This window comes from Halichoerus grypus, chromosome X, assembly GCF_964656455.1.
Source record: "Halichoerus grypus chromosome X, mHalGry1.hap1.1, whole genome shotgun sequence".
Taxonomy (NCBI): domain Eukaryota; kingdom Metazoa; phylum Chordata; class Mammalia; order Carnivora; family Phocidae; genus Halichoerus; species Halichoerus grypus.
In genome coordinates, this window is record NC_135727.1 from 58,939,842 (window position 1) to 58,964,119 (window position 24,278).

General features: G+C 35.1%; 1 protein-coding gene across 1 annotated transcript in view; it reads left to right on the forward strand.

Moving 5' to 3' along the window:
- The window catches only part of HDX (highly divergent homeobox), a 246,974-nt gene that overhangs the window by 144,476 nt on the left and 78,220 nt on the right, over positions 1-24,278 (forward strand). Inside the window, exon 5 of the mRNA XM_078064085.1 lies at positions 7,630-7,776. Within this exon, the coding sequence (XP_077920211.1) occupies positions 7,630-7,776 (147 nt within the window). The remainder of the gene's footprint in view (positions 1-7,629; positions 7,777-24,278) is intronic.

A 24,278-nucleotide genomic window follows, 5' to 3' on the forward strand; every position in this document is an offset into this window, starting at 1 on the left:
TCGAGCCCCACATCAGGCTCCCTGCTTCATGGGAAGCCTGCTTCTCCCTCTCCCACTCCTCCTGCTTGTGTTCCCTCTCTTGCTGTCTCTGTCAAATAAATAGTTAAAATCTTAAAAAAAAAAATTTAAAAAAATAAAAAAATATTCTATATACATAAAATTGAATATTATTCATTCTTGAAAGAGAAAAAATCTGACACATGCTATAATAAGGATGAACCTTGAGGACATTATGCTAAGTGAAATAGTTAAGAAGACAAATACTGTATTACTCCACTTATGTGAGCTATCTAGAGTAGTCAAACTCATAGAAACAAAATAGAATGGTGGTTACCAGTGGCTAGAGAAAGAGGAAAATGGGAATTTGTTATTTAATGGGAATAAAAAATTTCTGGAGATTGGTTGCACAACAATGTGAATATAATTACTACTGAACTGTACACTTAAAAGTAATTAAAATGGTACATTTTACCACAATTTGGAAAAAATGTCAAATTAAATTTTCACCCAGCAGTTACAAAAGAGGATTCTTTTAAGGACATCATATTTACCCTCTTACAGATAAGCCAACACTTTCACTAAGGGTAGAGAATGTATCAATTAATAAATTGAATGGAATTATATCTGTAGAGCAGAAGTTTTTCTGAAAGTCATATACATAATTTAAAAGGGTAGTGCATTGCTAATCATGGATAATGTATTCAATGTGATTACAAATATCATTGTGTGCAAAAATGATATCTAACATGTTTAGCACAGAGGTATATGAATTTAAAAAGTAGTAAAGAAGAAAAAAAAGTATGATCCTTTAAATAAGCATTTCTCAGAAAAATAAATACATAAGGCCAGTAAACATAAAAGTAAGTATTCTTAAAGACATACAAATCAAAACAATAAGATACCATTTTTCACTAAACTAGCAAAAATTACAAAGTTGGACAATACCTATCATTTACAAAGATATAGGAAAATAGGGACTATCATATATTTCAGCCCTTGTCCAAGGGCAATTTGGCTATATTTATAAAAATTTAAATGCACATATTCTTTGGCCCACTAATTCCAATTTGTGGTATAAGACCTACATGGAGGGATTTAGAGGGTATTATGCTAAGTGGAATAAATCAGACTGGGAAAGACATATACCATATAATTTCACTTCTATGTGGAATCTAAAAAACAAAACAAATGAATAAACAAACTAAAAGCAGAATCAGATCTATAAATATAGAGAACAAACTGATGGTCAGAGGAAGAGGGGTAGGGGATGGGCAAAATGGGTGAAGGGGAGTGGGAGATACAGGCTTCCAGTTATGAAATGAATAAGTCATGGGAATAAAAGGCACAGCATAGGAAATACAGTCAATATTGTAATAGTATTACATGGTGACAGATGGTAGCTACACTTGTAGTGAGCATAGGATAAGGTATGGAGAAGTTGAATCACAATGTTGTACACCTGAAACTAATGTAACATTGTGTCTCAAATATATTCAAATAAGGGGTGCCTGGGTGGCTCAGTTGGTTAAGCATCTGTCTTTGGCTCAGGTCATGATCCCAGAGTCCTGGGATCGAGGCCCACATCGGGCTCCCTGCTCAGCAGGGAGCCTGCTTCTCCTGCCCCTCTGTCTGCCCCTCTGCCTACTTGTGCTCTCTCTATCAAATATATATATACTCAAAAAAAATTAAAAGACCTGATATTAAAGCCCCATATTACATGCATTTTGACATCTGAGGAAAGCCAAGAGAGTCTCAAAGGATGGCCAACCACAGGTTCCCCTTCTCATCCTGTTCCTGCAGATAAAGTACCATATTCAAATAACTTATCTCAGGGACAAAGCACAGTGCCTGCTTATCCCTGAATAGAGGGCTTCAGTTCAAACAGGCCAATCACATCTCCTGTGGGAAATGGGGGTTTCACCACTCTCAGGGGTTACACTACAGCCTCTGCTTGTGCACTCTGTTCCCAAATGGAATCTCCATGTGTCCCTGTGGGGCATATGGTGTTCTCCTTCCTCTTCCAGGCTATGAGTATACCTGACTAATACACTACTGTTGATTTTATCTGTCTGGTGTTGGGAGGTTTTGGTTGGCTATCTCCATAACTCTAGGGCAGGAATCCCTTCTTCACCAATGGGAAAAAGTGGAGATGATCAAAACACAAGGCTAGGACTTTCCCATAATATATAAATTGCAAATATAAAGCAAGATCTATGTACAAGGATGTCCATTTAAGCATTGTTTGTAATAGCAATAACCTGAAAACCACCTAAAGTTCCATCATTAGATAATTCTAAGTCATAGGGTATCTATTGTATATATATATTCCACATGTTCTTTATCCATTCATCTATCAATGGACACTAGGGTTGCTTCCATAATTTGACGATTGTAAATAATGCTGCAATAAAAATAGGGATGCATATATCTTTTTGGATTAGTGTTTCTGCATTCTTTGGGTAAATATCCAGTAGTAGAATTAGTGGATCATATAGTAATTCTATTTTTATTTTTTTAAAAGCCTCCATACTGTTTTCCATATTGGCTGCAAGAATTTGCATTCCCACCAACAGTGCATGAGTGTTCCTTTTTCTCCACATCCTTAACACTTGTTGTTTTTTATGTTTTTGATTTTAGCCATTTTGACAGGTGTGAGGTGATATCTCATTGTGTTTTTTTTAAGATTTATTTATTTATTTTAGAGAGAGCAGGGGGAGGGGCAGAGGGAGAGGGAGAGAAGCAGACTTCCTGCTGAGCGGGGAGCCTGACACAGGGCTTGATCCCACAACCCTGAGACCATGACCTGAGCCAAAATCAAGAGTGGGGTGATTATTTTTAACTTTTTGGGGAACCTCCATACTGTTTTCCAGAGTGGCTGTACCAGCTTGCCTTCCCACCAACAGCATAAGAGGGTTCCCCTTTCTCCCCATCCTTGACAACACCTGTTGTTTCTTGTGTTGTTAATTTTAGCCATTCCGACAGGCTGTAAGGTGATATCTCATTGTAGTTTTGATTTGCATTTCCTTGATGATGAGTGATATTGAGCATTTTCATATGTCTGTTAGCCATCTGTATGTCTTTGGAGAAAAGTTTTTTCATGTCCTCTGCCCATTTTTTTAAGTGGATTATTTGGGAATTTTTGGTGTTGAACTGTGTAAGTTCTTTATATATTCTGGATACTAACCCTTTATTGGATATGTCATTTGCAAATATCTTTTCCCATTCAGTAGATTGTCTTTTAGTTTTGTTGCTTGTTTCTTTTGCTGTCCAAAAGCTTTTTATTTTGTTGTATTCCATGGAGCACAATTTAGCAGTTCAAAAGATTGAAGTAGTATATCTGTATGTGATGGTATAGAAATATCTCCAAGATAAACTTAAGTAAAAAAAAAATAAGTTTATAGTATCATCCCTTTTTTTGTAAGTATATATGCATTTTTATTTTGGAAAGTTACTCTGGAAATTACTGACAGTAGTTGCCTTTGGTGTTTAGGAATTTGTAAATAAGGGAGAGAGACTATAGCTCATTTTATACCTTTCTGATAGTTTGACTATTTTTTTATCAAGTGCATTATTAATTCACTTTTACAATGATAATAAAAGTAAAAAGGTATAATCTCTGCTATTAATGAGCCCATTGTCAAGTGGAAAGATAAACAGAATTTCACAAAAGACGTTTGAATCTCAACAGTACAAGCTAGTGTCTGGACTGATGATTGAAATAGGACCAAATAGTGCACAGCATATGGAACACTGGAGTAAGCTGAGGGAAGTGTCACTTGGATTAGAAATTTTTAATGTTTGTCATTTCAAAAGGGTTGCTTCTGAGTACAAATACATAATTTAGTTCTACATTTAACCATAATACATACTTAAAACAGGAAACTGTGCTCCTCAACATCACAGTTTTGTCATCTAATTCTATTTTTGAAAGAAAAGCCAATAACTAAATTCCTAGTCTAAACTAGACTAGAAATGTTATCGAAGCTGGTATAGAGGCCAGAAGGTTTCTGTTTATTGTGTTACAATATAATCCATGTAAAATCAACACAATTATATGGTCACTAGGGCCAAGCCTGAGCTTTCACCAAAATTGTCAAGGAATATAACTGGAATGTTACTCTTTTCACAAAATCAACAAGAGAATTGCTTAATATGTCTCTCACTGAGCCAGTGGTTTAGGTTGTAGGTTTCTTTGTAAAGTGAAAGTGGCCTTAGAGCCCAATTGAAAACCAAAACTGATTTTAACTTGAGGGCAGAATGTACCTTATCCTTTGTGTCCACCTTTTTATCCTTCTCTGAATCAATATTTACAGTTTTAATGCTAAATTATTTTTGTTACCTTATTTATTTTCTTGGTTAAAATATGCTCTTAAGAACTTTAAAAACAACTGCTCTTCCCCCATAAGCTTCTACTTAATAGGCACGGTCATAAAAGGTTCTTTCAACATTGCTAATGTTGAGACCCCAGCACATTTCTAACAAATCAAGTCAGGTTTTATTTAGTTCAGTTTAAGGGATGAATCAGCTTTGGGTGTCCTCTAAATGAATTACAAATTAAATGACTGAGTGTGTTCAATGTTCTGTTCATTATTCCTTCCATTCTGACAATAATATAGGCTGGCTTGCACTGGAGAATTTGTTGCAATGGAAATATATGAGAATACTTTTGCTGGCTGTTATGGTGAATTACTGGAATCAACATAGAACCTGATGACCATTTATTTTGCTTTCTGTTTTATTTTGAGAATTTTAGCTACAAAACTATTGTACAATCAATATAGAATGAGAATCTAATGAGATTTTTATGTAAATAACTTGAGGGCACCTGGGTGGCTCAGTTGGTTAAGCATCTGCCTTTGGCTCAGATCATGATCCCGGAGTTCCTGGATCAAGTTCCACATTGGGCTCCCTGCTCAGCGGGGAGTCTGCTTCTCCCTCTGCTCCTCACCCCACTCTCATACTCTCACTCTCTCTCTCAAATAAATAAATAAAATCTTTAAATAAATAAAATAACGTGAGCCTTAGTCCACTTGATAAAAAAAAAAAAAACTTGGATGGCATATTTTGATTCATTTATTAGGAACATGTAATTCAGTACTAGTACTTATTTTTTTAAAGATTTATTTATTTATTTATTTGACAGTGAGAGACACAGCGAGAGGGGGAACACAAGCAGGGGGCAGGGGAGAGGGAGAAGCAGGCGTCCTGCTGAGCAGGGAGCCCGATATGGGAGTCATCCAGGACCCTGGGATCATGACCTGAGCCGAAGGCAGACACTTAACAACTGAGCCACCCAGGCGCCCCTCAGTACTAGTACTTATAATACATTTACTCATCAGGCTTTTTAAGTAGAGAAAGAACAGATTTATCTCATAAAGAACTTGACTGAGTAACCTACACACAGAACAACTGTATTATATTTCTTATGAATAGACACATTAATTATACAATCTAAATTCACCCTTTTGGTAGTAAACCATGAATTCATATATTGCTTTCCTTCCTGATGTTTAAAACTCTTTTTCAAAAGGTTGTAACTTTAAACAATTTTTTTAAAGATTTTATTTATTTATTCATCAGAGAGAGATAAAGCGAGCACAAGCAGGAGGAGTGGCAGTCTAAGGGAGAAGCAGGCTCCCCACTGAGCAAGGAGCCCAATGTGGGACTCAGTCCCAGTACCCTGGGATCATGATCTGAGCCAAAGGCAGATGCTTAACTGACTGAGCCACCCAGGCGTCCCAAGGTTGTATCTTTAAAACAGATTTGCTCTTGTTCAGTATTATATCAGTTTTAGCTATGATAACTCTTTTATTTAAGTCATATTTTATACATTGTATTTATTATTTTCCATTTTTATTCAAATCCAATTTAGGAGAGGTTTCCACTTTAAGTTTCAATTAAAAGGAACATTAAAATCAGGTTATGTTGGGTGCCTGGGTGGCTCAGTTGGTTAAGCATCTTCTTTCGGCTCAGGTCATGATCTCAGGGTCCTGGGATTGAGCCCCAAATTGGGCTCCCTGCTCATCGGGGAGTCTGCTTCTCCCTCTGCCTCTCCCTGCTTCTGCTCTCTCTCTCAAATAAATAAATAAAACCTTTAAAAAAAAGAAAGAAATCAATATATGTCTACAAAGTATTTGAAGTGTAGCCTCTATGAGACCAGACCATATCTTCTTAGGCAGAGGGCAGCAACAGAAACTCATACCTCATTCTATGATTTGCAGCATTTCTCCTCAACTCACTCTCCCAGGCTTTCTCTCTTGCTCTCTCATTCTTGTTCTCCCATCACAAAAACATGCATACACATACAGGACTTTTCAGAATATATATATATAAAGATTTTATTTATTTATTTGACAGAGAGAGAGAGACAGTGAGAGAGGGAACACAAGCAGGGAGAGTGGGAGTGGGAGAGGGAGAAGCAGGCTTCCCGCCGAGCAGGGAGCCCGAGGTGGGGCTTGATCCCAGGACCCTGGGATCGTGACCTGAGCCGAAGGCAGATGCTTAACCGACTGAGCCACCCAGGTGCCCCAGGATATATATTTTTAATTAAAATTTATTTTCAGATTTTTTTCACTATCCTTTGAGATAATTGGAGACATCATAGGGCTGAAACTACTAGAAAAAATCAGATTTCTGTTTCTAGCTCTGCCATGGACATTTTGTGCCCTGTTGAATGAGTCCCCTGACCTTGCTTTTCTGACTCCAAATGGAAGTCATTATTCTATCATGCTTCTAATTTACTTCCTAGGGGTGCCTCCAGGACTCATTGAATTAAAACAATATATAATGACCATAGTTTATTGGACTAAAAAAATCTAAAAACAAAAATTATAGGATTATTATGAAACTTTCTAAAGCCATAAATATGATTTTTAAGACTATATTATCTTCTTACATTTTTTATTTACACTTTTAATTATAACATTAGTACAAGACATATGTATGGCAAATCTAGATTAACTTATCTAAAAACAACACAGTGTTGTGATCCTGTTATTTTAAAAATGTATGTAGTGTGAATGTGAATATGTGTATCATAGAAAAAAACTTGAAAAAGTACACATTATAATGTTAACAAGTGCTATTTCCAGAATTGTGGGTGATTTAAATTCTTTTTTTTAATTTATCTGTATTTTCCACAATGGTAATGTATTATTTAAGTGATTACAACTGTTTAAAATCAATACTGCCTAATTTCTAACAGTTAAAATTTTTTTACTCATTTTATTCTAGCACGCTTTCATTTTATGGAAATAAATATCATGGACAGGCCCATTTCAAAATGGGAGATCACATATTAAGAACTGTGAAATCAGGGGTGCCTGGGTGTCACAGTCAGTTAAGCCTCCAGTTCTTGGTTTTGGCTCAGGTTGGGATCTTAGGGTTGTGAGATTGAGTCCAGCATCAGGCTCTGTGTTGAGCATGGAGCCTGCTTAAGATTCTCTCTCCCTCTCTCTTTACCCCTCCCCCCACTCTCTCTCTCAAATAAATTAATTAAAAAAAACAACTGTGAAATTAATTTAGCTACTGTTATGTGTTGAAAGTAACTTAGCAAATATCACCCAGATGGTCCTTTCTATAATATACTTTCCTTTGATTATTCTAATTATTTTAAATCTGTTTTAACAGCTACAAGATCGCACTCAGTTCAGTGACCGAGACTTAGCCACCCTTAAGAGATACTGGGACAATGGAATGACCAGCCTTGGTTCTGTCTGTAGAGAGAAAATTGAAGCAGTTGCAACTGAATTAAATGTTGACTGTGAAATAGTTCGGGTAAGACATTTTTGATAATTTTCATGCTGTTGTTAAAGATTGTCATAAATTAAAGCTTTAAAAAATTGCATGAGGTCCTGTAAACAAGAACATCAATAAAGTGAAAAAGATAATCCACAGAATGGGAGGAAATATGTTCAAATCACATATCTGATAAGGAACTTGTATTCAGAGTATATAAACAATTCTTACATCTTAATAATAAAAAGGCAAATAATGAAATGAAAATGGGCAAAGAGTTTGAATACACATTTATCCAAAGGAGATATACAGATGGTCAATAAATACACAAAAGTGTTCAATCATTTGTAATTATGGAAATCAAAACCACAATGAGATATCACTTAGTAGCCAATATGATGTCTATAATAAAAAAGACAGATGATAACAAGTGTTGACCAGGATGTGGATAAATTGGAACCATTATACACTTCTGATGGAAATGTAAAATGTTTTAACCATGTTGGGAAACAGTCCTCAAGATTTTTAACATAGAGTTATCATAGGACCCAGCAATTCCACTCTAAGATATATATATATATATATATATACCCCAAAGAAATGAAATGTATGTATATTCAAAAACTTGTACATGCTTGTTTGTTTTGTTTCTTAAATTCCATATCTGAGTGAAATCATATGGGGTATTTCTCATTCTCTGACTTATTTCACTTAGCATAATACTCCCCAGCTCCACTGACATCACTGCAAATGGTAAGATTTCATTCTTTTCTATGACTGATATTCCATTCATCAGTCAATGGACACTTGGGCTGTTTCCATAATTTGGCTATTGTAGATAATGCTACCACGAACATTGGCCTGCATCTATCCCTTTGAACGAGTATTTTTGTATTCTTCAGGTAAATACATACTAATGCAACTGCTGGGTCATAGGGTAGTTCTATTTTTAACTTTTTGAGGAACCTCCATACTGTTTTCCATAGTGGCTGTACCAATTTGCATTCCACTAAGTGCAAGACAGTTCCCCTTTCTGCACATCCTTGCCAACACCTGTTGTTTTTTGTGTTGTTAATTTTAGCCATTTTGACAGGTGTGAGGTGATATAGCTCATTGTAGTTTTGGTATTTCCCTGATGATCAGTGATGGTAAGCATCTTTTCATGTGCCTGTGGGCCATCTGAGTGTCTTCTTTTGAAAAGTGTCTATTCATGTCTTCTGCCCATTTTTAATTGGATTATTCATTTGGGGGTGTTGAGTTTGATAAATTCTTTGTATATTTTGGATACTAACCCTTTATCAGGTAATTCATTTGCCAATATCTTCTCCTATTCCCTAGGTTGCCTTTTAGTTTTGTTGATTGTTTCCTTCCCTGTGCAGAAGCTTTCTATTTTGATGAAACAAATGAGCATAAAGAAGAGAGAGAGAGAGAAACCAAGAAACAGACTCTTTTTTTTTAAAGATTTTATTTATTTATTTGAGAGAGAGAGAGTGAGAGAGAGTGCACGAGAGGGGGTAGGGTCAGAGGGAGAAGCAGACTCCCCACTGAGCAGGGAGTCTGATGCGGGACTCAATCCCAGGACTCCAGGATCATGACCTGAGCCGAAGGCAGTCACTTAACCAACTGAGCCACCCAGGTGCCCGAAACACTCTTAACTATAGAAAACAAACTGATAGTATCAAGGGAGGTAATTGGGGCGATGGGTTAAATAGGTGCTGGGGATTAAGGAGTGCACTTGTGATGAGCACCAGGTTGTATATAAGTGTTGAATCACTAAATTGTACACCTGAAACTAATATTACACTGTATGTTATCTAACTGAAATTAAAAAAAAAAACTTTAAAAAACCTTATATATGAATGTTCATAACAGCATTCTTCATAAAAGCCAAAAGTGGGAAAAAAAACCAAATGTCCATCAAGTGAATGCATAAACAAAATGTGATGCATTAGAGACTTTTCTTGTTTTTAAGGAGTTTGGAGTCTAGCAAGAGGGATAACACAAGAATACAAATGACTGGAGAGGAATTGGAGTAGGATAATGGTATGAGAAGCCTAAATGCCAAGAATAAGGAACATCAGAGCATGTTTTTGTATTATTATCATTTTTATTTTTTTAATTAAAGTTATATATACACAGCTTAAGGAGTCAAGTTCTATAAAACTTGCTATAAAACCAACATTCCTTACTGCTCCCTTCCTACTATTTCCCAATAGCTAGAATCAACCACTTTTCACTGTTTTAGATGATTCCTTTGATATTTATTTCCATCTATGAATAATGTTCTGTATTAATTAGAATTAGGGTTGGCTCTGAGAAACAGAAAGACTCAAAATAACAATGACTTAGACAAGATATCCTAATTTCATGGACAAGTCCAGGGGTATGTAATTTAAAGCTGGCATGGCAGTTCTGCCCCATTAATTCCTCAAAGATTCTGGTACCTTCCACCTTCCATTCTGCCATCCCTATGATGTAGCCCTTGTCCTCAAGGTCCAAAATTATGACATGTATGGTCTAGGAAGCAAGACAGAGATGGGGGAAAAGAAAGGCAAGGGGTGTGTACCAGCTATCTTTTAAAGAGGATTCCCAGAAACTGCCACAAGACACATTCACTTACATCCCATTGGCTAAAGAGTACTTACAAGCTCATACCTAACTGCAAGGGAAGTTGCAAATGTAGTTATATTCTGGGTAGCCATGTGCCCAGCTAAACTTTTTATTATTCTGAAAAAAGGAGAAGACAGATATTGGGAAATATCTAGCATTATGTCTCATATCTGAGTATATGGCTACTTCTTGATTTTTCAGTGCTAGGTGTTGTTGCTTGATTTTCCACTATGAAATGTGAGGGTCTTTCTTTGATATTTTTCAAGATCTCTTCAGTGATCCTTTTACCTTTTCTCTTTTTATTCTCTCTTTTTTCTCTTTTTATTCTCTCAGTATAATTATTTCATAATTCTGGTTAGTTTGTTATTCAATGTTAACATTATTATAACTAAGTAAATGCTTTACACATTTGAATTATGTAATATATGATTATATATATAATATATATACATATATTATTTCTGTATACTATTTTTGTATAACATGACTTTCTTTTTGTTTTTTGATTTTATTATTTTCTTAGTTTTTATTTCTTGTATTTTTGCTTACAAAATACAAAAATGTACTTACTTAAGTACTTGCTACTAATTTATTCTCAGACCCTTCGCAGGTGCATATATCTCTTCTCAATACATTCATACACATTTGGTAGTGTAACAGTTTTATCATCTTGAAGAAATTTTTCCTGAAATCTTTTTTTTTTTTTTATAAAGATTTTATTTATTTATTTGACAGAGAGAGACACAGCGAGAGAGGGAACACAAGCAGGGGTAGTGGGAGAGGGAGAAGCAGGCTTTCTGCAGAGGAGGGAGCCCGATGCGGGGCTAGATCCCAGAATCCTGGGATCATGACCTGAGGCGAAGGCAGACGCTTAACGACTGAGCCACCCAGGCGCCCCTCCTGAAATCTTCTAATGTGCTCCAATCTGAATTAGTTACTCTTTACCTGGAGCACAGCTGTTAACCCTGAGATTTCCATTTTCAATGTGGTTATCTTTTTGCTGTACTTTCAGTAAGATATTATCAAATTTATCTTCCAACTTTTCTACTGAGTTTTTCATTTTTATTTGTATTCAATCTGTCACTGATACTAATAAACACCATGTGCCATGACAGCAAGCTTTCAGGCTGTATGGATTGCTGTAAGGGAGACCCCATACTACAAGAGAGAGGAGACAGTGAGAGAATATTCCTAAACATACTCTCCCAAAATGAAAGACATGAAATCGTAAGTTCCTAGTTAGGATTCTCTTTGTTTTTTGTTTGTTTGGATTCCCTTTGATACCACAGGGTTTTAGGTATAATTGCTGTAAAAAAAAAATGGCCAAAACCATTGATGTTGGGGCTTTCCCTCAATTATTGTTATGTGCAAAGCCCTCTATCCCCATAGAAAATCTTAACACACAGGAAAAGGAAGAAGGGTTATATTTTCTTCTTGCTTATGACTAGTTAAACCTTGTACTAAATAATAGGGAAATTCTTACTATCATTATGTTTCTAGTGATTTTCCAAAATGCCAGCATCACCACAGCAGAGAGAAAATTTGAAAATGTGATGTGTTTTAAGACCTATTCTGTAATATTTGGTAGGTTAACTCCAAAGAAGATGTTTGCCATATAAATATACTCTTGAGATTTAGGAAAAACACGATGTAGATATTTTTAAGTCTAATAGACCTTCTGGTTATTGATCACAAAAATGAAATTTGCCTCAGTATATCTAATTAACCATTACTTTTGGTATAATGTGGAAATTTTAGATTCATGGTTCCTTGTTGTATTTTATACTTCTAAAAAGTTTAGGAAGCAAACGAGGCATATTTTCCCTTTAACCTTAGTGAGTATTATCATGTGCATATATTTCTTTAACTTGAAATGTCATTCCCAGGTTAGTGCCTATTACTTATTGAAATATTCATTCATCAAAGGTAAAGTGAACACCTGTTACGTGCCATAACTCTTCTATGTGCCATGAAAAAATTCAGCTTTCCTAAGGAACTTGCGATTTAACATGGTCAATTTTTTAGTATCTCTGTGCTTCAGTTAACACTAAATTGAAATAATATAACAGAGGGTTGTTTTGAAAAAATACATGTAGATAATAAGTGCAAAGCACCATAATTCCTCAATAAAATTTGCTTCCCATGTCTCCCTACAATTCAATTTAATGCCTACCCTTTCCATATGCTTGGGTTATAGTTGACATATGTCAAAACGTACTCTTGTGCGGTCAGATATTTGTATAAGAAACATGTGTCTGGTGTTTGAAATACGTTTTGAAAAACAAATAAATTTCCTGAAAAATGTATGCTTTTACAGTTTAGATTCTACTTATTTTCCAAGGAGTATGGCTAGATTTAAAATGTCTTTAAATAGAAGAGTGATTTTCAGTTATACTGTTTTTAACCTTGCCTTTTGCATTAGATATAAGAATCTACTCCCAATGTATGTGCAAAACAAATAATAGTAAAATTTTTATTATCTACCATAGATACTGACTCAAAGCTGGTGAGTGCCTTGAGGTTGAATTCTATGCTGTTATTTTATATAAGAATAATGAGCATAAAAGAGCTTCAAGATGGTGTTGTGGGAAGTTCCTGAACACATCTCCTCCCACAGAACACCAAATCTACATCTACATATGGATCATTTCCCTCTGAAAAAGATCTGAAAACCAGATGGACTGCTCTCCACAACAAAGGATAAATGGACCACATTGAGATGTAGATACATGGTCTCACAAAACCCTACCCCTGGGGCAGCAACACACAATAGGGAGGTATCTCACCAAACAGGCACTTCTCCTGGAGGGGGAAGGGGTTGGCGCCCCACACTGGTCATCCAAGCCCCTGGGATCTGCACCAGACAGAGGAACTCCCAGGATGTCTGGCTTGGAAAACCAATGGAACTGACATCTAGAGGTCCCAAAGTGCTATAGGAAACTGAGGTTCCCCTCTTGGAGGGCACATGGACAGTCTTGCTCACCCTAAAAGTCAGCAATAAAACAGCAATTTATTTTATTTTTTTTAAAGATTTTATTTATTTATTTGACAGAGAGAGACACAGCGAGAGAAGGAACACAAGCAGGGGGAGTGGGAGAGGGAGAAGCAGGCTTCCCGCGGAGCAGGGAGCCCGATGCGGGGCTCGATCCCAGGACCCTGTGATCATGACCTGAGCCGAAGGCAGACGCTTAACGACTGAGCCACCCAGGCGCCCCAAAACAGCAATTTAAAAAGTGCCTAGACTACATGTGAGGGAAATTCATTTGCTGAGCTAGGGGCATCAGCTGGAAGGGTGAGAAACAGTTGAGATGCTCCCTGGGGATAGAGAGACTGGTGGACAACATTGTTGCTCTCTCCACATAGGCTGCTAGCACAGGTAGGTAAATTCAAACGTGGCAGATTCCTGTCACCTTGCTGGGACCGGTGGGGGTGAGCAGTCATGGCACTTGCTGACCATGAGTAGTTGCAGTGCTTCCTCACTTTCTGGCTGGAGTGGGTGAGCAAAAGTACTTATGGATTTCTCCCATTCCTTAGCTAAAGACTGCAAATGCAAGGAGTTGTGACACTCCCTTGCCCTCTGGTTTGGCTGGCACATGCATGGTCATGACATTCTCTTGCTCACAGCCTAAAGCCAAAACATGCATAGGCAAAACATTATCCTTCTGCATTGGTGCATGCTGTCAAGACACCTTCCCACTGCCTTTCTGAAACAGGTTAGCTTACCCCACTCCCAACACTCTCCAGCTGCCTTGTTAAAGCCAGCAGGTATGTATAATCAGCACAGGGGATACCCCTTGATTGCCTGGCCTTGATGGTCATGATGGTTAATCTTCCAGAGCTCCATGAAACTGTAACAATTAGAGAAACAATTCTTGACAGGCCACCACACCTAAGGCACTGTAAAACAGCAGACAAAACCACAACCTCTCTATTAGCTTGGAGCTCCAGCATGAGACACAGGCTTCAGGTTAGCCACCCATCTAGAGGCTAAGGAGACACTCCCAGGGAACATAAGCAGGAAGACACCAGCCTTGTGCACCCACTTGGCCTCATTTCAGCTCAATAAGTCTCCCCGCAAAATGAACTTATCACTTGTCTAAAGCCCCAGTATTTGCAAGTATCACCCATGGGACATCTCTCCTAGTCCGGAGGCCAGCAGAAAATACAATCATAGCCCCACAGGACTGCATATATTTGCATATATATATAACTGTTGCTGGAAGGTCTGGCTTCCAGTCAGCTTGGAACTAGATGTTAAATGGGATTCCTCCACTTGGATTACTGACAAGTCTTGACATATCCTCAACAATGGGGACATTAAGAATAAGTTAGGCAGTTTAGACAATCCCAAAGGTTCAAGAGGCAAACAAGAGTTAGGACAAGATTGAACAAGAAGAATCATCACCTAAACATAGATACTCTTTCACTCTTGGCCTTACACACACACACAAAATGCATAGAATAAAGCAAAATGAAAAAAAAACAGAGAAAACAGCTCCAAGTGAAAGAACAAGGAGAAAACACTTAAAGGATTACAATGATACAGAGATAATTAATCTACCTGATAAAGAATTCAAATTAATGGTCATAAAGATGCTCACAAAACTCAAAAGAATGGGTGAATAGAGTGAGAACATCAACAAAGGGATAGAAAACTTAAGAAAGTACAAAAGTCACAGTGCTGAAGAATATAATACTAAACGGAAAAATACAATAGAGGGATTCAACAGTGGACTGGATGAAGCAGAACAAATCAGTGAGCTGGAAGATAAAACAGTGGAACTCATCCAGAGTAGCAAAAAGAAATAATTTTAAAAAATAAAGATAACTTATGGGACCTCTAGGACAACATCAAGTGAAATAACATTTATATTATAAGGGCCCCATAAAGAGAAGAGAGAGAAAGGGGCAGAAAACTTATTTGAAGAAATAATGATTGAAAATTTCCCTAACAGACATCCAAGTCAAGGTAGCCCAGAGAGTTACAAATAAGATGAACCCAAAGAAAGAAACAACAATATACATTATAATTTAAATTTCAAAAGTTAAAGATAGAATATCAAAAGCAGCAAGAGAAAAATAGTTAAATATTAGGAAAACCCTAAAGCTATCAGCAGATTTCTCAGAAGAAACTGCAAGCCAGAAAAGAGTGGCATGACATATTTAAAGTGCTGAAAGGAAAAAAAAAAGTCCAATCAAGAATACTCCACCAAAAAGGTTACCATTCAGATTTGAAGGTGAGATAAAGAGTTTCCAGATAAGCAGAAGCTAAAGGAGTTTGTCCCTATTAAAAACTGTCCTTACAAAAAATATTAAAGGGGCTTCTTTAAGCTGAAAAAAAAACACCACTAATTACTAACAAGAAAACATACAGAAGTAAAATCTAATTGGCAAATGTAAAAATACAGTAGAAGCAATGAATTAATCACTTATAAAGCTATTAAAAAAAGACAAAAGTAGGAAAATTAAGTAAAACTATAATAATTAGTTAAGGGATACATAAAAAGATATAAAAAGTGACATCAGAGCATAAAATGGGGGGGGAGTAAAGTTGTAGTTTTGAAATATGTTCAAATTTCAGTTGCTATCATCTTAAAATAGACTTACATATCTAGGATAAAATATGTGAATCTCATGGTAAACGTAAAGCAAAAACACAAAAGAAAATGAGAAAGAAATCTAAAAAACACTAAGGAAAGTCATCAAATCACAAAAAAAGAGAGAAAAGACAAGAAGGAAGAGAGAAGAACAATGAAAATATCCATAAAACTATTAACAAATTGGAAATAAGTACATAACTATCAATAATTACTTTAAATGTAAATGGGCTAAATTGGTGAATCAAAGCCTGTAGAGTGGCTGAATGGATTAAAAAAAATTCACATACATATGTTGCCTACAACAGACTCACTTCAGAAGAACACACAGAGAGTGAAAGCATAAAAAAGGATATTCCATGCAAATGGAAATGAAATGAAAAGTAGTGAGCTATGGCATCAGACAAAATAGACTTTAAATCAGAGATTCTAATAAAAAAAAAAAGAGGTTCTACCTAATGATAAAGGGATCAATCCATCAAGAAAATATAACATTTATAAGTATATATGCACCCAACATAGAAGTACCAGAATATATACACAGCAAACATCAACAGACATAAAGGGAGAAATTAATTGTTCTTTTTTCTAGCTCCTTAAAGTGTAATCTTAGGTGGTTTATTTGAGATTTTTCTTGTTTCTTGAGGTAGGCTTGTATTGCTACAATCTTTACTCTTAAGGCAGTGCTTGCTGCTTCCCAAAGAGTTTGGACCATTCTGTTTTCATTTTCATTTGTCTTAATGTATTTAAAAAAAAATTTTTTTTAATTTCTTGGTTGATCCATTCATTGTTTAGTAGCATGTTATTTAGCTTCCATGTATCTGTGTTAGTTCCAGATTTTTCTTCTGATTGATTTCCAGTTTCAACCATTGTGGTTGGAAAAGATGTATGATATGATCTCAATCTTTTTTCATTTGTTGAGACTTGTTTTGTGGCCTAATATATGGTTAATCCTAGAGAATGTGCCATATGTACTTAAAGAGAATGTGTATTGCACTGTTTTGAGATGGAATGTTCTGAATTTATCTGTTAGATCCATCTGGTCCAATGTGTCATCCAAAGCCACTGTTTCCATCTTGATTTTATGTTTTCATGACCTATCCATTGATATAAGTGGGATGTTAATACAATACTATTATTGCATTACTATCAATTTCTTCCTCTATGTCTCTTACCAGCAGCTTTCTTTATTTAAGTGATCCCATGTGGGGTGCATAAATATTTACAATTCTTATATCCTTTTGTTGGACTGTTCCCTTTATCATTATGGAGGGTCTTTCTTTGTCTCTTGTTCAAGTCTTTGTTTTAAATTCTACTTTGTCTGATATAAGTATTGCTACACCATCTTCTTTTTGCTTCCATTTGCAGTAAATGTTTTTACAAGCTTTCCCTTTTTTCTGCATGAGTGTTTAGTTCTAAAATGAGTCTCCTTTGGCAGCATATAGATGGGTCCACTCTGTCACCCTATATTTTATGATTGGAGAATTTGGTCCATTTACATGGATGCAAAATATCTAAGTGAAATACTAGCAAACCAAATCCCACAATACATTAAAATAATCATTCAACATGATTAAATGGGATTTACTCCTGGGTTGCTGGAGTGGTTCAATATTCACCAATCAATCAATGTGATACACCACATTAATAAAAGAAAGATAAGAACCATACGATCTTCTCAATAGATGCAGAAAAAACATTTGACAAAGGACAACATCCATTCATGATAAAAACCTTCAACAAAGTAGGTGTAGAGGGGACATACCTCAATATAATAGAGGCCATATATGAAAAAACACACAGCTAATATCATCTTCAATGGGGAACAACTGAGAACTTTTCCTGTATAGTCAGGAACAAGACACAGATGTCCACTTTCACTGCTGTTATTTAACATAGCACTGGTAGTCCTAGCCACAGCAATCAGACAACAAAAATAAATAAAAGACATCATAATCAGCAAGGAAGAAGTAAAACTTTCACTATTTCCAGATGACATGATATTCTACATAGAAAACCTGAAACATGCCACCAAAAAACTGCTAGAACCGATAAATAAATTAAGTTGTAGAATACAAAAATAAATGAACAGAAATTTATCGAGTTTCTACACAACAATAATGAAACAGCAGAAAGAGAAATTAAGGAATTATTCCCATTTACAATTGTACCAAAACCCATAAAGTACCTAGAAATAAACCTAACCAAAGAGGTAAAGAACCTGTACTCTAAAAAGTATAAAACACTGATGAAGGAAGAGGACACAACAAAATGGGAAAACATTCCATGTCCATGGTTTGGAAGAAAAAATATTGTTAAAATATTTATACTACCCAAGCAATCTACACATTTAATGTGATCCTTATCAAAATACCACCACATTTTTCACAGAGCTAGAACAAACAATCTTAAAAATTGTATGGAACCACAAAAGACCCCTAATAGCCAAAGCAATCTTGAAAAAGAAAAGCAAGCTGGAGGTATCACAATTCCAGACTTCAAGTTACATTGCAAAGCTGTAGTGATCAAGACAGTATGGTACTTTCACAAAAACAGAAACATAGATCCATGGAACAGAGTAGAAAACCCAGAAATGAACCCAGAACTATATGATCAACTAATCCTTGTCAAAGCAGGAAAGAATATCCAATGGGAAAAAGTATCTTCAACAAATGGTGTTGGGAAAACTGGACAGCAACATGCGAAAGAATGAAACCAGTCGACTTTCTTACAACATACACAAAAATAAATTCAAAATGGTTAAAAGACCTAAATGTGAGACAAGAAACCATTAAAATCCCAGAAGAGAATACAGCCAGTAACCTCTTTGACATTAGCCATAGCAACATCTTCTTAGATATGTCTCCTGAGGCAAGAGAAACAAAAGCAAAAATAAACTATTGGGGCTTAATCAAAACAAAAAGCTGCACAGTGAAGTAAAAAATCAAGAAAACTAAAAGGCAAACTTTGGAATGGAAGAAGATATTTGTAAATGATATAGCTGATAAAGCGTTAGTATCCAAAATCTATAAAGACCTTATAAAGCTCAACACCTAAAAAATGAATAATCCAGTTAACAAATGGGCAGAAGACATGAATAGACATTTTTCCAAAGAAAACATACAGATATCTCTGTAAGCTATCTGTATGTTTTCTTTGGAAAAATCACTACACTACACTACACTTCACTTCGGAAAAATCACTACACAAAATCACTACAACACAAGATGAGTCCCACCAGCACTCACCATCAGGGAAATACAAATCAAAACTACAATGAGATATAACCTTACAGCAGTCAGAATGGCTAAAATCAACAACACAAGAAACAACAGGTGTTGGTAAAGATGTGGAGAAAGGAGAACACTCTTACAGTGCTGGTGGAAATGGAAACTGGTGCAGCCACTCTGGAAAACAGTATGGAGGTTCTTCAAAAAGTTAAAAATAGAACTACCCTATGATCCAGCAATTGCACTCCTAGGTTTAAAATACTAATTCAAAAGGATACATGCACCCTGATGTTTATAGCACCCTTATCTACAAGAACCAAATTATGTAAAACAAGTGTCCATTGACTGTTGAATGGATAAAGAAGAAGTGGTAAATATATACAATGGAGTATTACTCAGCCATAAAAAGAAAGAAATCTTGCCATTTGCAAGGACCTGGATTGAGCTAGAAAGTATTATGCTAAGCAAAATAAGTCAGAGAAAGAGACATGCCATATGATTTTATTCATTTGTGGAATTTAAGAATGAAAAGAAATGAGCAAAGGGGAAAAAAGAGAAATAGGCAAACCAAGAAAGAGACTCTTAAGGATGGAGAACAAACTGATCATTACCAGAGGGGAGGTGAGTTTGGGAATGGATGAAATCGATGATGGGGATTAACGAGTGCATTTGTGATGAGCACAGGGTGATGTATGGGAAGTGTTAAATTACTATATTTTACACCTGAAACGAATAGAACAATGTATGTTAAAATAAATTGGAATTAAAATAAATCCTTAAAAAAGAAATAATATCTAAACAAATTTTAAATCATATTTGCACATCCTTCAATATTATAATGCTCATTTGAAATCTCCAAAAGACTCCATAGAGTAGCTGGCATTGCATTCATTTAAATTTTTACTTGTATACAATATTTCAGGCTTAGAGAAAAGTTGCAAGACAATTACAAAGAATTTTTACACCCTCATCAGTCTGATTTTCTAAATGGTAACATTCAACTTTCACTTCTCTCTCTCTCTCTTTCTCTCTCTCGTGTGCATGCACAGACACACACATAGAGAGACACACACACACTTGTATTAGTATATTTTCTTATTTTGGGGAAGCATAGAAATTATTGCACAGTTGTTGACCTTACGTACTTGAGCATTCCTAAAAATGAAGATATTCTCTGACATAACCACTGCATACGTAACAAATAGGAAAATACCATGGATTCAGCACTATTAGCTAATCTTATAGACCTTATGCAAATTTCACTAATTGTTCTGAGAGTGTTGTTTATAGCAAAATTCCTGACCATCTCTTGCATTCAGTTTTCATGTCCCTTTTGTCTTATTCAGAAACAGTTTCTCAGTCATTTAAAATAGTACATGTGGTGACCATCTATTTGTAGAAATTCAGTTGCACTTTTGGGGGAATATGAAGAAGGGATATTGCATTCTTTTCATAGCATTATTTCCTGAGGTATGATGTTGATATATTTCATTACTGGTGATGTCAAGTTTGGTTAAAGTGGTGTTTTCAGGTTTGTCCATTGAAAATTTAATATTTTTTCTTTATAAATAGTAAATTGTGGTGTGATTGAAAATATCCTTTACTCCTCAAAATTCCATCTGCAATTTTTACCATCCATTGATGATTCTTGCTTTAATTATTAATAGTATGATTGCCAAATTGTAATTTTCTAATTATATTATCTCTTCTATATTTATTAGTTGGTTTTCCACTGTAAGGAAGAGGCTTCCCTCAACTACAAGTGCCAGCTCCTCACCCATTAACTAAGTAATAAAAAATAAGATAATGTAATTCTTGATAGGTATGTACTTATTGCCATTTTGTGACTTGTTTTATGGTTGCTCTTGTGGTTTTCTGTTCCTTTCTTATTCTCTTATTTCCCTTATGGTTTGACGGTTTTCTTTAGTTTTATGCTTGGTTTCCTTTCTCTTAATTTTTTTTAATCTATTATAGGTTTTTAATTTGTGGATACCCTTAGGAACATATATAACATTTTATGCATACAACAACATGGACAGACGAAGAGGGTATAATGCTAAGTGAAATAAGTCAGTTAGAGAAAGACAAATATCATATAACTTCACTCATATGTGGAATTTAAGAAACAAAACAAATGAACAAACAATGGGAAAATGTCAAAAAAAAAAGGACTCTCAAATGGAGAGAACAAACTGGTGGTTGTCAGAGGGGAGGTGGATGGGGGCAGGGATAAAATAGATATATGGGATCAAGATGAGCACAGTAATGTATAGAATTGCTGAATCATTATATTGTACACTTGAAACTAATATAACAACAATGTTAATTATGCATCAATAAAATAAAGATAAAAGAGAGAAATTCATAGCAGTAAAATAATAGCAGGGGACATTAATAGCCCATTTTCCCCAATGGATAGTTTATCCGGACAGAAAATCAATAAGGGAACATTGGCCTTAAACAACATAGAAGACCAGATGGAGTTAAAAAAACATATACAGAACATCTTGTCCAAAAGCAGCAGAATTCACATTCTTCTCAACCTCACATGGCACATTTTCCAAGATACATCACATTAGTCCACAAGTCTTAAGAAATTTAAGATGACTGAAATTTTATTAAGCATCTTTTCTGACCACAGTTGCATGAAGCTAAAAATCAGTTACAAGAAGAAACTGACAAAACTACAAATACATGGAGACTGAACAACATCTTTCCAAAGAACTGCTGGGTCATAGAAGAAATTAAGGGGGGAAAAAAGAAGAAATTAAGGGAAAAAAACAAAGATTTCATAAAGATAAATGAAAACAGAAAAATGACTTACCAAAATCTATGGGATGCAGCAAAAGTGGTTCTAAGAGGGAAGTTCATAGTACTACAAGCAATGAAACAAGAGAAACCTGAAATAAGCAATTTAACTATATACTTAAAGTAACAAGAAAAAAAACAAAGCACAGAGATAGTAGAAGGAAGGAAATAATAAAAATCAGAGTGGAAATAAATGAAATAGAGACTGAAAGCACAATAGAAAAGATCAATGAAACCAAGAGCTGGTTCTTTAAAAAGGTAAACAAAATCAGAAATCTTTAGCTAGATTCACCAAGAAAAAAGAGGGCTCAAATAAAATCAGAAATGAAAGAGAAGTTACAACTGATACCACAGAAATACAAGGGATCAAAATAGACTATTATGAACAGTTATACAGCAATACATTAGACAACCCAGAACAAATGGATAAATTCCTGGAAACACAATTTTCCAAGACTGAATCATGAAGAAATAGAAAATCTGAGTTGATTGATTATTCATGAGGAGAATGAATCAATAATCAAAAACCTCTAAACAAACAAAAGTTCAGGACATGATGACATGGCTGGTAAATTCTACCAAACATTCAAAGAAGATTTAATATTTATCCTCAAAATATAACAGAAATTGAAGAGGAGAAAATGTTTCCAAACTCATTTTATGAGGCCAGCAATATCTTGATCCAAACCAAATAAGGACACTACAAAACAAGAAAATTACAGACCAAAATCCTTGATGAACATAGATGCAAAAAATCCTCAACTAAATATTAGAAAATTGAATTTAACAATACATTAAAAGAACCTTACAATGGGATCAAAAGGGATTTATTTCAGGAATACAAGGATGGTTCAATGTCCACCAATCAATGACATATACAACCATATTAATAAAATGAAACATAAAAACCATATAATCATCTCAATAGATGCAAGAATCATTTTACAAAATTCAACATCCATTTATGATAAAAATTCTCAAAAGAATGGGCACAGAGAGAATGTACCTCAACATAATAAAAGCCATAGAAGACAGACCCACAGCTAATATCATTCTCAAATGTGAAAATCAGAAAGCTTTTTCTTCTAAGATCAGGAATAAGTTAAGGATGCTCAATCTCTCTACTTTTATTCAACATAGTATTGGAAGTCCTAGCCACAGCAATTAGGAATGAAAAAGGAATAAAGACATACAAATTCAAAAGGAAGAAGTAAAACTGTCATTATTTGAATGTGACATGATACTATATATAGAAAACTCTAAAGACTCCACCAAAAATTTTTCATAATAAATGAATCCAGTAAATTGGAGGTTACAAAATTAATACAAAAATTGTTGTGTTTCTATACACTAATAAAGAACAATAAGAAAGAGAAATCAAGAAAAAAATCTTATTTTCAATCACATTGAAAAGAATAAAAATCCTCAGAATAAATTTAACCAAGATGGTGAAATACCTTTACATTGAAAGCTATAAAACATTGAGAAAAGAAATTGGAAAAGATACAAATATATAGAAAGAAATTTCATGTTTATGGATTGGAAGAATTTATATTGTTAAAATGTTCGTACTACCCAAAGCAATTTACTGATTCAGTGAAATCCCTGTCAAAATTCCAATGGCATTTATCACAGAACTAGAAAACTATAAAACTTTTTATGGATCCACAAAAGACCCTGAATAGCCAAAACAATCTTGAGAAAGAAGAAAAGTGGAGTTATCACACACCCTGACAATAGACTATAATAAAAAGATATAATAATCAAAACAGTATGGTATTGGCATGAAACCTGACACATAGATCAATGGAACAGATTAGAAAGATCAGAAATAAGCCCCCATATATATGGTCAAATAATTTATGACAATGGATGCAAGAATATACAATGGGGAAAGGGCAGTCTCTTTAATAAATGGTGTTGGGAAAACTGGACAGCTACATACAAAAGAGTGATGTTGAACCACTATTTTACACTATATACAAAAATTCATAATGGATTAAAGACTTCAATGTTAGTCCTGAAAACAAAATTCTCAGAAGAAAAACATAGGTGGCAAGCTCCTTGCCATTGGTCTTACTGATGTTTTCTTGGATCTGACTCCAAAGTGAAGGGAAACAGAAGCAAAATAAGCAAATGGGATTACATCAAACTAAAAAGCTTCTGCACAGCAAAGGAAATCATCAACAAAATGAGAAGGCAACCTACTGAATAAAAGAGGATATTTGCAGATTACATATCTAATAAGAAGTAATATCCAAAATAAAGAATGTGTACAAGTCAATAACAAAATAAC